Genomic DNA, 14,836 nt, shown 5'->3' with positions numbered 1-14,836 from the left:
TGCCTTTAAAAGAAACATTAAAAACTGGCATGGCTTCATCCACAAAATAAGAACTATCTCTGATCGTTCTGAGGTTCTCTAAAAGACATGGATGACAGGGAACACAGCTTTTATAGTAGTGAGTATACTACTACTACAGAAAAAGTAAATTTAAAACAGCAATAATGGGACAGTGGCCTCACTTTGTATATATAAAGGCTTCAACAACAACATTATCATCATTACCACTCCCATCCCCACACTGAAATGGGGTCAAGGTAACTACCCTAATCAGGTCCGTGGACAGACATTTTGGAGAAGAGCCAAATGTTATACAAATTTACAAACCAGAAGTGAACATCCTTATTGCATTTAGCACACGTGTCCTATTTTAGGGAAGATCAAATAACGAGGCATACAGAGTACTCACGGGAGATAGTTTCTGGATGAGGTCATGGGCAACATGGACAAGGTTCTTGTCTTCATGGAGACACTTCTGAAATTTTTTGCTCTCCTCATCTTCTAGGAGATCAAAATCTATGGCTGCATCCAGTAAGGCCTGAATCAACCCCTTCCAGGACTTCAGGGCTGGGACCTGGGGCGCGACCGCAGCACTGATGCCTGTTCCAATCACCAGCACGAGCTCCCGAGGCTTCTTAGTTTTCAGGCTTGGGAGCAGCTTCCTGAAAGGGTCAAAGGAATGAGACAACTGGGAACACCCAGAGACACGAGGCACAGAGCAAGACCATCTCAAGCCACGGTTTTCAGCTCCCCTCTTGCAGACGCAAAGATGACAAGCATAGGTCTAACGCCTTTACAAAGTAGAGTGAGCAAAAAGACCAGAGTACCAGGCCAGTGTTTGCTGAAAAACAGAGTAAAAATCCTACTGTGGGAATCCTAAAGAGCCTGATGAGATCAATCTTCTCTTTCGTAATCCCCACAACCTAAGAAAACCCATTAACGGTCTGATTATCACAGCTCAGCTGAGTTCTGATAACTAAACTATATTTTAAATCAGCATACATTTCAAAAAGACATGTTTGATTTGGACTCCAGAGAGAAAAGAACCCTCTCCAACATGAAATTCCTACCGTTGAGAAATGTAAAACAGGAGACAAAAGAAAAGCCAATACAAATTTAAGCCTCAAATTTGAGAACATTAAGATGAAAATGGGCATGACTAAAGTTGAGCATGAGATAGTCAAATATGGGAACAAATTTGCCTTTGGTTTTGTTCTAGACATCCTCAGGCAAAAAATGAAATAGTGGCCAACAGAATTCTGAAAACACAAGAGCCTTACAGACCTAAATAAAGAAATAACTATTCAACGGACATGACGCAAGGTGGAAAACATTCCTCTCTTCCCGTGATAAGCACTGCGTTCTATCCTGACTTCTGTGTGAGACAGCACGGGTGCAAGGTTTTATGTTTTGCTTCTCCACGCCCCTTCATCCTGAAACTGTATTATTAAGAAAACCTGTCTGAAATATGTTTATGCACTTTAGTTTTTGTTGATGGCATGTGTTTTCTTAAGAAACTGCCCTTCTCAGTCTTTTGTCCAAACGATAAAATGAACAGAAAAAGGATCTGCATGCTGGCATTAACGCAAGAAAGGCACAGGGCTCTTAGCCCCGAGAAGCCTGGTTTTGAAACCTGGTTTTCTACCTCCAGAACTGCCTTCCCTACTCCCAACCTCATGAAAACTCATCAAGCACCAGACACAACGGGAGTCCTGGACTGCCAAAGCTTTGTCTGCTGGGGAAGACTGATAACAGAGGTTAGAAGCAAACAATGAAAAGTGTGCTTCAGTTCCAGGGGCTCAAGGAAGTGAAGCAGACAGAAACATATACTTAAGAAAATTTCTAGAAGGATTTATAAGAACTGTACACAGTGGTTACCTCTGGGGGTTGGGGAGAACAAGGACTTTTGCTTTGACCTTGAATGTGCTGTACTATTTGAATTGTTTACCACAGACATTATAGATGTGAGGTATGATTTTTCCAAATTTAAGATTTCCGGTTACAAAAGGAAAATGTAACAGTTGTTTCATTTTCGGCTCTTCCTAAAACACTAAGTAAGAGTAATTTTTAAAGAAGGCATACGTTCATAAAAAGTCAAATCAGAAAAGATACCGGAAATAGGAGAAGTAGACAAACTAGGTCAACAGAGCTTAGAGCCTATCAAGTAAGAGCCGAGTCCCTGGGTAGAAGCTTGGGGATGCCCGGGTACAACAGAAGGGAGAGGGTCAACTCACTGCAAGGCTGTGTCAGACGTGGTTAGAACTCTAGGAAGGGAGGCCTATCTCCTAGGGAGGTTTGACCACAGGCTTCTGTATCTGAGAACACAGGGCCCAGCTTGAGGAGGTGGCTGTGTAAATTCTGTACAAGAAATATGAGACTTTCCCTTGCCCTCCCCTCCTAAAAGACGACTCCCAGGCGTGGGCAGCCAGCCTCAGACCTGTGCCCCAACCCCACTGGGCCAGGGGGTGGGAGGAGTCCCCTTGGGGAAAATGGCCCACAGGAGAGACAAGACCCACAGGGGCCTGCCAGCGACCAAGGCCCTCATCAGTCTCCAATGGGCTTCTTAGTGTTTTCTCTTAAACAGGAGCAGAAACGGGTCGCCTTACCTTGAACAAACTCCCAGCATGAGAGTTACATCCAAGCAAGCCAGCAGATAGGGAGGAAGTGGGGAAAACAAGGGACAACACAGGAAAGAGAAGAAAAACTGAAAAGGAAAGAGGGACATTCTCACAAAGGTTTTTTAAAACATGGCATCTGTGAAACAGAACAGGATGCTATAAAAGAGGAAAAAAAAACTGGGCAAACAGAAAGATTTCTTAGAAATTAAAAACATAACAGAAATAAAAATTCATAAGGTGGGAGATACAACTGAGAAAATCTTTGAGAAAGTAGACTGAAAAAAACAAAAGTGACAGAAAACTGCAAGAAAATTAGAGCCTTATCCAGAAAGTCCAGGGTCTAAATACCAGAGTTCTATCAAGACAGAAAACAGAAAAGAATCGTAAAGGAAATTATCAAATAAGTAAAACAGGAAAATGTCTCCAAAGTGAAATCACCAGTAGTCTGCTTAAAAAAGCTACCTGATACCTAGACTCATATGAAGATATGTTGCGGTGAAATTTCAGACTACTGAGAAAAAAATAACCATCCTTGTGAGTGTCTAATGAGAAAAAAAAAAGAGGCCATATGTTACAAAGGACTGGGAATTAGATCAGAGTGGCTATTTTGGCAGGACCACTTAGACGTTAGCAGAGGATGGACAACCATCTCACAACTCTAAGGAAAATGATTCTGTACCTAAAGTTTTCTACTCAGCCAAATCATCAAATCAATGGTAAGAGTACAGTAAGACATTGTCAAATGTCTCCCCAAACTTTTTTCCTCTCAGTCTTACTAAAGAAGCTGATGAGACATTTTTCAGCAAAATGAAGGTGTACACTGAAAAGGACGATCCAGGAAACAGAGGATGCAACACAGGAGGATGTGAAAGGAGTTCTCAGGGAGACGGGAAAGGGAATGGCAGAGCTGCAAGGCGGCAGGCCGGGAACACAACTGTCAGAGGGAAGAGTCCACAGAACCGCTTTAAGCTGGTATGTCCCTGGCGTGGGTCAGTGGATGAGGAGGTTTACTCTTCCATCACAGTCTGAGTTTAAATTAACAGGCTCAAAGAAAACAAAGCAAGCCAAAAACAAACAAACAAAAAGGACACTCTTAATAAACACAAGGAAAAAAAGACAAGAAATGTAATCATCACATATTAGGCTCAGCTATGAATACTATGTATACAGTCAAACAACATAAATATCTAACCAAAAATTGTGATATAAAACATATGAGGAGGTTGTGGGGAGAGGTTTTGGGTGGGTGTGTGTGTGTTGGGAGCTATGAGGGGAGGATTCATGACAACAAACCTAATCCTTATTTTCCATAATCAGAAATAGATAAAACCAAAAACTAAAAAAAGCAGCAGTAAACAGAGTATTACAAATCTGAAGCAAACATTAGAAGAAATAGACAAAGCTGAAAGTGATTAGCTCCAAGGAGGGCCGAGGCACTGCAAGCCTTGAAGAACTGACTTAAAATCATATACATTTCTGACCTTGATAAAAATAAAAACTGAATGCAAAATAAAACAGACGGACTTTTATACAAAGGCCAGTGTTTTCTTTTTCCTTCTTGAAGGCCAGTAGTACTTAGTGAAGCCGACTGGAAGGGAGGGAAGCTCACTACTTTCGTCAGCCGCCACCAACGGTGACCGGCTCTGCTCCTCAGGCTCCTTCCCCTTGCTTACCTGGGCTTCTTGGTGGGGGGTGCGCCATCACTGAAGAACCCCAAAATCTTGTCTATATCCGAGGCCTGGCTCCCTGTGGAAGCCATCCAGTTTCTAAAACAGATTAAACACCATGGACCACAATTAGATGTGTAAAGTTCAATATTCAAAAGAGCACATGCATTAAATAGTTTTTAATAAGCTGTACATCCTGAAAGCAATTTAGAGGTATAACTGGCTTGACAGAAACTTGTTAATCAATGAGTGTCCCAAACTTATGGGATTAAATTCATCCAAAAGAAAGTGACCTTGAAATTAGGGTTTTGAAGCTCTACACTGTTATCTGATATATATAGCTAAATATATGTTCTGAAGGCTCCCCCACACTCCCCACCCCGCTCCAGAAACAAACAGAACAGAACCAAACCATCATCAACTCATGTCAATCGTTGGCCATCACTTTGGGGAGCCTAAGAAATACCTGCTATTCTACCTTGAGACAGGTCTGGGGAAGACTGGTTTTTTCCCCAGGAAAACCCATGGATGATTGTGCTACACACCCCCAATTATTAATATCCTTTACTATCACCTAAAGAAATCACTGGATCAACAATAGGATAATCAATACTAATTTGCTGACTGCTGGACATTCCTTGTCTCTGAACAACTGGTTCCTCACGGCGGGGAAGCATGACTCTCAAGCTAAGCATATGCTTACTCTCTTTCCTTAACAATGGTTCTATAAACATCTGTAATCTGGACAAAGTACACTCACATAAAAAATTGAGAAAGATGACTTGAGAAGATGAAAATACAGAGGGAAGTAATGTTTATTAAATTAAGTCCAATGATTAATTCAGCTACTAAATCAGAGTTTTAACAAACTCTATAATAATGCTTACCATGTGCCAAAAACAATTTACAAATATTAACTCGTTATCCCCATTATCTCATGAAGTACCACTATCAACCCATTTTAGTGATGAGAAAACTGATGCACAGAAAGCTCAACATGTGTGTGTTCAGTCACTAAGTTGTGTCTGACTCTCGGTACCATAATTCAAACCAAGGCAGTCTGCCTCCCAGGTCCACGCTCTTAGCTGCGCTATTACAACCTAAAAACGTTGTCCAAGTATTATCTTCTCACCTCCCCCCACCCCATTTTTAATATGCAGCTCAAAACCATCAAAGAAGGGAGCTCCCACATTCTAGAAATCTAAAAACCAAAACCTACATTCAGGTTTAGGTGAAGCAACTGTGACGCTTTAGAGCTGCTACATGACTAGGTGTCCTGCTGATACAGTTAAAGCACTCAGTTAAATTTAGGAGCTGAAGGAAATCATTTTTTTCAGGTGATAAGCATTACATGTTACAAATCTCCCAGCACTACCAAGTAACCAGAATCCCAGCTCAGCCCGTCATTTTCCCCTGGAAAATGCACTCGTTTTGCGGGATTCTCTTTTCTGACAGATGGTCGATTCTTGGTGCTGACACCGGAATACTAAGCTTTTCCATTTTTTTTCTTCAGAGTCAACTATTCCTAAGGTCCATTCAATCTACATAATTTACGAGAATTAAATATGGTCAACAGCTCTTGACAAGTTGTTACTGGAATGTTCTGGGTCCTTTTACTTAGGAACTAAATGAGAAGTAATTCAATATGCCCATATTATATTTGATCACATACTCATTCTGTCTTCTAACATTTTTTCTTCAGTCTGAAAGATGTCTCATATGATACAATATTACATATACACCCCAGTGACATCTAAGCATAAGCCATATCTTATTCCTTCTAGAGTGCACTTTCAGAAAAAATAACTCTGGTTTAGCATTTACCCTAAACAATGTGCAGCTACTGCTAAAGAACTTCTAATTGTGAAAATCTTGCACAGAATTCCTAACATGCACCAACTAGTTCACACATTAATTTCTTTAAGTGATCACCACTGGAGTTTTCATTTCAGTGGGACTTAACAGAGGTTGGGAAAAGCTTTTCTGCCATAAGAAAACAAAGGCCAGTGTCTTCATTACCCCAATTACTGCTATGCTACTGAGAAATCCTTCAAGGCCAACAGAGTTCAACAAAATAAAAGACACTCATCAAATGCCAAGACAAGTAACCTTATTAGCCAAAATTTTAAGGCCTAAAGCCTCATATCAGATAGGATACTTTTACTTCGAAATATGTCAGCTTGGCAAGAAATAGGATGCTTATATCTGGTGGATGAAAAAGGGAAAAATTGAGGCCAGTGTTCTAGGAAAAATCCAGTAAGAGATATGGAAAAAGGATGAAAAAGAACTGGCTATATGAATGAAATTAAGATTACATAAGATAGCAATTACAGATTTGAAAGCATGAAAGAATTCCAGAAGTCCCTGTTTTCACAGCATCTTGGTTCTACAAAGATGGCAAAGTATGGCTTCTTTGTCCACAGAGGGATGAGAGTGGGGTCTCTGACCTGCTCTCCTCATGCTGATCTGGGGGTCTCCCTCTGCTTCTAGCGTGTGGTCTTCGGCTCTAACGAACCACTGACATGCACAATGAACTCGGAATAATACATTTTCAGATACAAATGGATGGAATAAATAAAGAGAAAAGTTCTAATCATGACATTTTTGCCTAAAAACAAAAGATGTACAAATGACTAGCTAGGGAAGGAGGTCCTTGCTTGGTCTAAAAGATTAGTTATATTTATAGCAAGACTTACCCTTTTCTATTTAAAAATATAAATAAATAAAACAGTGACTGGAATAGACTGGTTTATTTCTCCAGCATAAACACAGAAAAGGGTTAACTGTTTTCTAAGGGAAAAGACAGTCATCCTCTGACTTGGAAGAACCCAAGCCCCTCTGATTGTGGCTTTTGGAAAAAGGCTTTTGAAAAATCAAAAAAGATTTCAACACATCTGTTTATTAGAAACTATGGGGAGAGGAAGGAAGGAAGGGACAGGCAGTGTAAGGTACTACAAGAGGGCACCCAACAAGCTTGCGGACAATTAACAATTCCCTAAAACAGGTTAAGGCAGCTGATGAATTCAGTTCTACTGGAGACTGCATCCTATCGATCTGTTTTGTGTAGAACAAAGTTGCCACTCTCATCCTTCTCATTCACACAAAGAAAAGGAACTGATATATAAGAACGGTATGAGGAATCTAGACAAATGGCATAGAGGAACCTATTCTCAGGGCAGGCACAGAGACAGAGACGCAGACACAGAGAGAGGACACGTGGACGTGGGAGGTGGGGGGAGATGAAGTGGGGGGTTGGGGCTGACATCATACCCTGCCCAGTTTAAAGCAGGGAGCTAGTGGGAGCCCTCTGCATAGCGCAGGGAGCTCGGCTCTGCACTCCGTGACCCCTGGGGGTGGAACGGGGGTGGGGCTGGGAGGGAGGTGCAGGATGGAGAGGATTTATGTATACATATGGCTGACAGTGTCACAGAGCAGATGCTAACACGACACTGTAAAGCAACTATACTCCAATTATATACACACACACACACATATATATATGAACTGTATTTAGCTGTGCCTCGGCTGTGATTCCTCTGTGTACCCCAGTCTTGAAGTCTTTCCTCTACCTCTGGTTAACTTAGTTTGCTCCTACTTTTATCCCTAAATTGCATGTGACCAACGCCCCCTTCCTTCTGTCAGATGAGACCTGTATCACACTCATTTCCGGGAAATTTGCTTTAATACAGTCACTGATAAAATGCCAGATCGATACTACTTATTCTTGGGATTTCACCAGCAAACAATGACCTATCAATGAAAAATATGAGAAGGAACTCATAAGATATAGGGTTTCTGGAAAGACTTTCAGGATTGAGAGGTATAATCACAAATTCTAGAAAGCCTTTTAACTCAAGTCCCAAAATAAACTACATTGATATTCCAGGCTCAAGAGCTCAGATGTTGTTTATATCAGTTATTTTCTATTATAAAACCAAAGTGACACAGCATGTACAGGGAACAAAACTGTTTCAAGAAGGAGTAATGGAACATCCAAATTAAAATCTGATCTGAAGTAGAAGCTGGTGATGGATGTCGACGGTTTTACTGTGCAAAGAAGGATAACCGATAAATTCCTTCTGTGTCACTGCTTTCCCTCCCGTGAAGTTTCTGAGAAGGTAAATGCTGAAAACAATGACACATGATGCTAAACAAGGAGGCTTTAAAAATATTTAATGAAAAAATTTTCCACGTCCAAGTAGTATGACCGTGCAAACAAGTTTATCACAAATGACCTAGGCAATTCATTAAAAATGAGAGTAAATAAATCTTCAAGGGTAAGACTAGACACTCTAGCCAGTCCTTAAAAACTGAAGTCCTCCTCCAAATAAGGCAGTGTGAATTATGAATGACTGTGCCCTCAACTGCTTACTTCTCTTGAGAACAAAAGGACAGCGAACAGATGCAGATTCCTTCAAGTCTGGGCGAGCCCACAAGTTGTCACCATTACAGAGGATCTCTCTTGGAGCTGGAATTTGACAAGTCTTAAAGGGAAGACTTTCCTGTCATGACTTAAACAGCAATGATTTTGGCGGTGGGGGGGGGAATTTAAGTTGCATTTTGACATACAGCTTGGCAAATGTTATGCTTAAAAACCTCAAGTGTAGCTGGATGTTAATAGTGATTAAGTGAACTGTCAACACCAGGTTAGATACCTCAGAGATCCCTACATTGTGGCCATGTAATCCACAAACTATTTCACACCAAACCAAGGGCAGAATATAAGAAAGATAAACAAAGTAGACCTGTCTTTGCATGGTGTCTTAAATTGATAGAATGCATAAAAAAATTGGGGTCTTATGTTTAAAACTCAATTATCAAAATATCCAATCAGGAGAGATTTAGGAATAAGCTTGAGTGCATTCAATCTTTTTATCCTGTCATTCAACAGCATCAAATGTCTACAAAACACTGGCTCCTGAACTTCCCACTCAGGATGGCACTGGAACTGGAGACCTAAAGAAAAAGAGGGTGGGCAATTACATTTGGGGGTGATGCACACACAGTTCTATTTTTTAAAAAGGGAGAAAAGGCCTTGACAATTTTTTAAGGGCCCTTCTAAGTCTCAGTTATATTAACCTGGATCATTTTCCTTTTTTACTTCGAGATGAACATACAATGTTTTGCTTCAGAAAGTCAAAGACCTGTGCGTCTTAGCATTTTCTTTAGTGATCATACCTCGGCTTCAACCTCATGAGAAACTAAGCTAGAAACAATGAACAGCATTTTGCAGAGGGGACTCATGTATGAAACAACCATGACAAATGGGGAAAGGAATCAGTATGAAAAAAGTCTAAGAAACCACAAAAGGATACTCTCAAAAATAAAATTCAGAAACACGAGAAAAGATCGGTTCTGTCTTCCCAGGTGGAGCCAGTGGTAAAGAACCCGCCTGCCAATGCAGGAGACAAAAGAACTCGGGTTCAATCCCTGGGTCGGGAAGATTCCCTGGAGGAGGGTATGGCAACCCACTCCAGTATACTTGCCTGGAGAATCCCATGGAATGGAGGTCTGGCGGGCCACAGTCCATGGGGTTGCAAAGAGCTGGACACGACTGAGAGAGATAGCACACACACAGAGCTGGAACACCTCAAGTATCTCACTGGATAAACTAAGGCTGACTTTACAATTAGTACCGCGCATCCTAAACAAAGGTGAAGCTGAATATGCACACCAATATAATACACTTGATACGCAGGTGACCTTGACAATATGCTACTGTATCAGTTACTGATTAGGGCTGGAAAGGAGCAGAACCCTGTGCCTAACCCCCTGCCCCCACCTACCCAAGGACAAAGGTCCCTGCCTACTGTCTGTAGAGAAGCTGAAGTCTCCCAGGCCTCCCTGAGTCACAAAGCAGCAGGCTCAGACAGCTAGAGATTAGGACAACAGAGCCACAGGTGCAGGGTGGGCTGCACATTCCTGCTGTGTTGTACGCACCAGACTGCAGACTGCTCCATCTTGAGCAGCACTGAGTCTATGGCAAACAGCTCCAAGGAATGACCTTAAGAAAAAGGGACTAACTCTACTGCTCATAAGCTTGTTCTGCTTGTTTATGTAAGTGGCAACAGCAACAGTCAGCAAGGGACCCACGTGGACATCTTCTGCTCTAAGGATACAACACTGCATGTCAGCAGGAAGTCAGACCTTCACCCATGATCCCATAGAAACAGAATGCTGTTCTCACAAATAGGGATTTGGAAGCAGCTTTTGGCCGGAAAGAGCTCTCTGCAGGAGGCCCCTCTTGGGCCAGCCATCCCCATGCTCTACTCATCTCTGGCCCCAGCATGCCTTTAAAATCTTCTGACCACAGGACATCTCGCCTAATCCTGATCTCTTGGATCTTTCTGTAGATCAAAGCAGTAGAAATTAAGAATAAGTAACCAACAGATGACCAGATCTCCTGAGCTTCTCCTTCAGCTTTCCCAGGAACAAACTGGAACAGGACAGCATCTGAAGAAAAACCACAGGAATTCCTTGGTGGTCCAGTGGTTAGGATTTGGTGCTTTCTCTGCCGTGGCCCAGGTTCAATCCCTGGTCAGGGAACTAAGATCCTTCAAGCTGAAGAGCCGGAGGTCGGGTGGGGTAGGGGTGAGGGTGGGGGAGACAAAACTGCACACAGTAGGAGGGAGACTCTGATTCTCTATCTCAAGGATTAACTGAGATTACTTCCTTTTTACTTCCTTTAAAAACATCCATGGCCGCTTAGCAGAACCCCGGGAGATGGTTTTTGGAGCGATTCTGAGCCTAACATATCTGCATATTGCCAGCACTCTGATTAGTAGTAATTTTCCTTTCCACTAACATCTGTCTCTCTCTCAAGTACTGATTTCTGAGCAGCCAGCAGCCAGCCCTGACTTGGAAACAGGACCTTATGAAAAGCAGTGTACCTGATTTAGGCTGCAAACTTAAGAAACACAAAGAAAATCTCACTGAGTTAAAGAACAGAAAACACAGATCACCAAATAAACATGATAAAAGAATCTGGAGCTACTGAGCTTGAAAGAAAGAAGGGAGGTAACCGAATCTGCTCTAAAAGTGCAGTTCCCCAGACTTGGCCCAATCTTCACCTCCTTCACCGCCCCTCTCTGAGACAAGTGCACTAGGTACCTTTGCCAATCTCTGCTATAAAACAAAGCCTTTGGCTTTGGAAATCTATTTACTGGAAGGGTAAATTTTCACCTTTTACTAAATGCTAGTTCATATGAGCTTGTGATCCAACATCAGTTTCTTATTTGAAGAAAAAGAGATTTTTTTGTTTGCTTAGCTGCCCTATGAAATGAATTTAAGAAACTTTTGTGTTACTTAGGAATTACCTAATTCAAGTTAAGACATGAGTTGGGGTATTTATAGATTACCACCTGCAGAGCATTCACAGGATAAAAATTCTTTCCCTAATTTACTCATTTATTTTGGCTTATGAACTTTTTGAATTTGACTGAGAAGCCTATTCCTAAAAGGCAAAGGAACTCCCTCCCTCCCTCTAGACCTGCAGGTTTCTCCACTCATCTGCAAACAGGCCTGGAGCACCCTGGCCTGGGGCCTTTCTTGGTGCTGACTGTTCTTTTGCTGGATCTGCTCACCCCCATCCCCCATCGGTACAAGTCTCCAATCCTTTGCTCCACTCAGACCTTCTCAATGATGCTACCCTGACCACTGTATTTAAAGCTGCAGCCTCCTCACTCCCTGCACCAGCTGCTCTACAATTTCATAGCATGTACTACCTCCAGCACACTTATTATATTTATTAGTAGTATAATAAAGATACTAATTATGCTTATTAATTGCCATCTGCCTCCTCCCACTGGAATACAAACTTCTCAAAGGTAGGGATCTCAGTTTAGTTCACAAGCATCCTCAGATCCCAGACCAGTGCCTGGCACAGGGCAGGTGAGCAAATACTTCCTGAATGAACTAACTGAAATGTAAGATATTGTTCATGATCACAATTACAAGAAAGAAATTTATTGTGCAACAGACAAAGCATTTCCAATTAAAAGAAACATCCTATTACTGCTTTTAAGGCAGTCAGGACCATAAAAGGCTGACTTCTTTTTAAAATGGAACAAGTGGGAAAAGACAAATTCCTGTGAAAGTTGTGTGCACGGTAAATTAACATTCAGACTATATCGCTTTTCAGATACCCTAACAATCAGAACAGGGGTTGAAGGGAATCTGATTCCAGTAGGCAAAAGGATTTCAGACCTCAACTTTTAAGAACACTCTCCAATACTAACTGAACATTTTTAGATATATATCATCTTATTTTTATAACTCAAGTTTCTGATATCTAAGATGTAAACTATTTATTTACTTGGCTGTGCTGAGTCTTAGCTGTGGTATGTGAGATCTAGTTCCCTGACCAGGGGTTGAACCCAGGTCCCCTGCATTGAGCTTGCAGAATCTTAACCACTGGACCACCAGAGAAGTCCCTAGACTGATTTTTAAGAGTGGATTCTTATTGCAAGAACTCTTTCTGGTAAACAACTCAAAGACGTCAGTATTCAGGGCTAAAACTACCTGTTTCTTTGTGAACTTCCCCGGTGGATGTTGGGAGTCCACCTTGCCGTGCAGGGGGGCAGGCTGGATCCCTGGGTGGGAGTTGAACCCACATGTCGCAGCTAAGACCCCACGTGCCGCAACTGAGACCTGACCCAGCCACTTAAATAATAAAAGAAAATTCTAAAATAAATCACTTACTTTTATTTACTATATTAAATCTAAAGTATTTTACAAATAGAGAAGAAAGGCTTTTGCAGCAGCAGAATGGATTTCAAAACACAAACTGGATTAAGTCATGGTTCAAAAATCACTCAATGGCTTCTCTGTATTTAATAATAGGAAACTCCTCATCCTGCCGGAAAGACCTGGCCTGGCGGCTGCAGTCTTCTCAACAACCTCCCTTCCAGCCCCCTGCCTTGCCCACACAGGACACATCACCCACGCTCCCGGCTCACACAGGCTTCCCTTAGAAGGGCAGGTGCTCCTTGTCCTCTATGGGCACCTCTGCCCCCGCCACCCCATCCCTGAAGTCTCCCCTTCCCGCGGAGGCCTCGTTTCTATGTCAGCGCCTTATGCACCTCTCTTAACACTTGCCCTCAGCACAGTTTCTGTCATACAGTACGTGTTTACACAGTGGAGTAAATGTTTAAATATTTGCTGAATGAATGAGTGTGTACCCACCAGGAGTTAATTCAAAGTCTGAAAGATCAACTGATACTTTTAATTTTATGAGCTGTAAAAAACAAAACAAAACAAAAAAACCAGGGTGACTAGGTACAGTGCGGTATTGTTTCTTTCACCCCAAATTCACTCTCTGAGGGCTGTGCATCACTCAGCTGTCTCAGGCTATGTTCGCTCCCACATATGAACATGCTCACCTGCTCTGCAGGAGTCTTCTTTACCTTTCAGCTTTTTTCCCCAACTACATGAAAAAAACACAAAGATTACACAGAACCTTTGCAAAAAGTCTATAGATTGTTTTATAAAACAAAGTTACACGCACAGAATTCTCAGTCCACTGAGGTTTCCCTCTGGCCTGGACCAAACATATTCTGTATATGCTGGCAGCGTTTAAAATGACAGGAATTGTATTAATTACAAGGTGTTGAATTTTCATGTTAATATCTGTTAAATGCCAGGCACTGCACTAAAACTGATACAATTATTACAACATCAGTTCACCTCCAACAAACACCACATAGCATTTACAGTGAGCCAGGCATGGTTTTCTGCACTTTAGGAATGTTCACTCCCCTATGAAGGAGACACCATCATCCTTACATGTCGTGGATGTCACAGATAACAGAGACATTAAATAGCTTGCTAGTACTCACATGGCAGTTACACAGTAGACAAGGGACGCTGACCGCAGCGTCCACGTTGTGGAGACACAAGTCAGTACTGTCTGACCAAAGATGACTAACATCATGCCCTTAAGGGCCATATCTTTGAGAAGTCTCCACCTTTTAGGGGAAGTGGAGCTGTGAACACACACACACACACACACACACACACACTGGCTTGGTCAAAATGTTCATTCAGGTTTTTCTTGGTACGGGAAAACTCAAATGAACTTTTTGGCCAACCCAATAAAATACATTTGTGCTAAATTTAGCATGCATATATGAGGAAATTAACAATGGTGTTTGAGTAACATCAAGAAAAACTTTATGATAAATAGATATCACTGTGGTAAAATTCAATGACATCATTAGGACTCATCCTCCTTTACCTTTTGGAATCTAACACTGAATTCCACTCTCATCTCCTCTGGATGCCGTGTTTTCCTGGCCTTCTACCCACTCCTGTAGGGGAAGCTCTTCTTACTCTGCCCATTCCCTGAACGTGGACCGTCCTCAGGGCACCATCTGAGGCTCTCCAGTCCAACCACTTTACCCATTCCCTCCTCTCCTCACCGCATCTAGTCCAGTGGCTCACCATGCCAACTAAATGCTAATGTCTCCCAAATCTGTGTCTTCAGCCCAGATCTTGCCTGTGTTTCAGACCCATGAGGTACCTACTCAGAGTTTCATTACACAGCCCTTCAAA

General features: G+C 42.0%; 1 protein-coding gene and 1 non-coding gene across 6 annotated transcripts in view; one reads left to right on the top strand and one right to left on the bottom strand.

Moving 5' to 3' along the window:
• The window catches only part of FAM118B (family with sequence similarity 118 member B), a 44,355-nt gene that overhangs the window by 19,744 nt on the left and 9,775 nt on the right, over positions 1 to 14,836 (bottom strand). For 4 of the 5 annotated variants that reach the window (XM_065937372.1, XM_065937377.1, XM_065937376.1 and 1 more), the window contains exons 2-3: positions 4,292 to 4,384; positions 410 to 662 (exon numbers count right to left, since the gene is read on the bottom strand). In XM_065937372.1, coding sequence (XP_065793444.1) covers positions 410 to 662; positions 4,292 to 4,377 — 339 coding nt within the window. In that variant the 5' untranslated portion in view covers positions 4,378 to 4,384. Of the gene's footprint in view, positions 1 to 409; positions 663 to 4,291; positions 4,385 to 13,665; positions 13,685 to 14,836 lie in introns of those variants that run through there. The other variant, XM_065937373.1, reaches the window with a different exon arrangement.
• On the top strand, positions 10,760 to 10,831 carry TRNAE-UUC (transfer RNA glutamic acid (anticodon UUC)). The gene has a single exon. It is a non-coding gene; the product is annotated as a tRNA-Glu (tRNA).

Source organism: Muntiacus reevesi, chromosome 5 (genome assembly GCF_963930625.1).
Source record: "Muntiacus reevesi chromosome 5, mMunRee1.1, whole genome shotgun sequence".
NCBI lineage: Eukaryota > Metazoa > Chordata > Mammalia > Artiodactyla > Cervidae > Muntiacus > Muntiacus reevesi.
The sequence above is the reverse complement of the archived record's forward strand: the minus strand, read 5'-3'. Positions and strand labels throughout refer to the sequence as shown.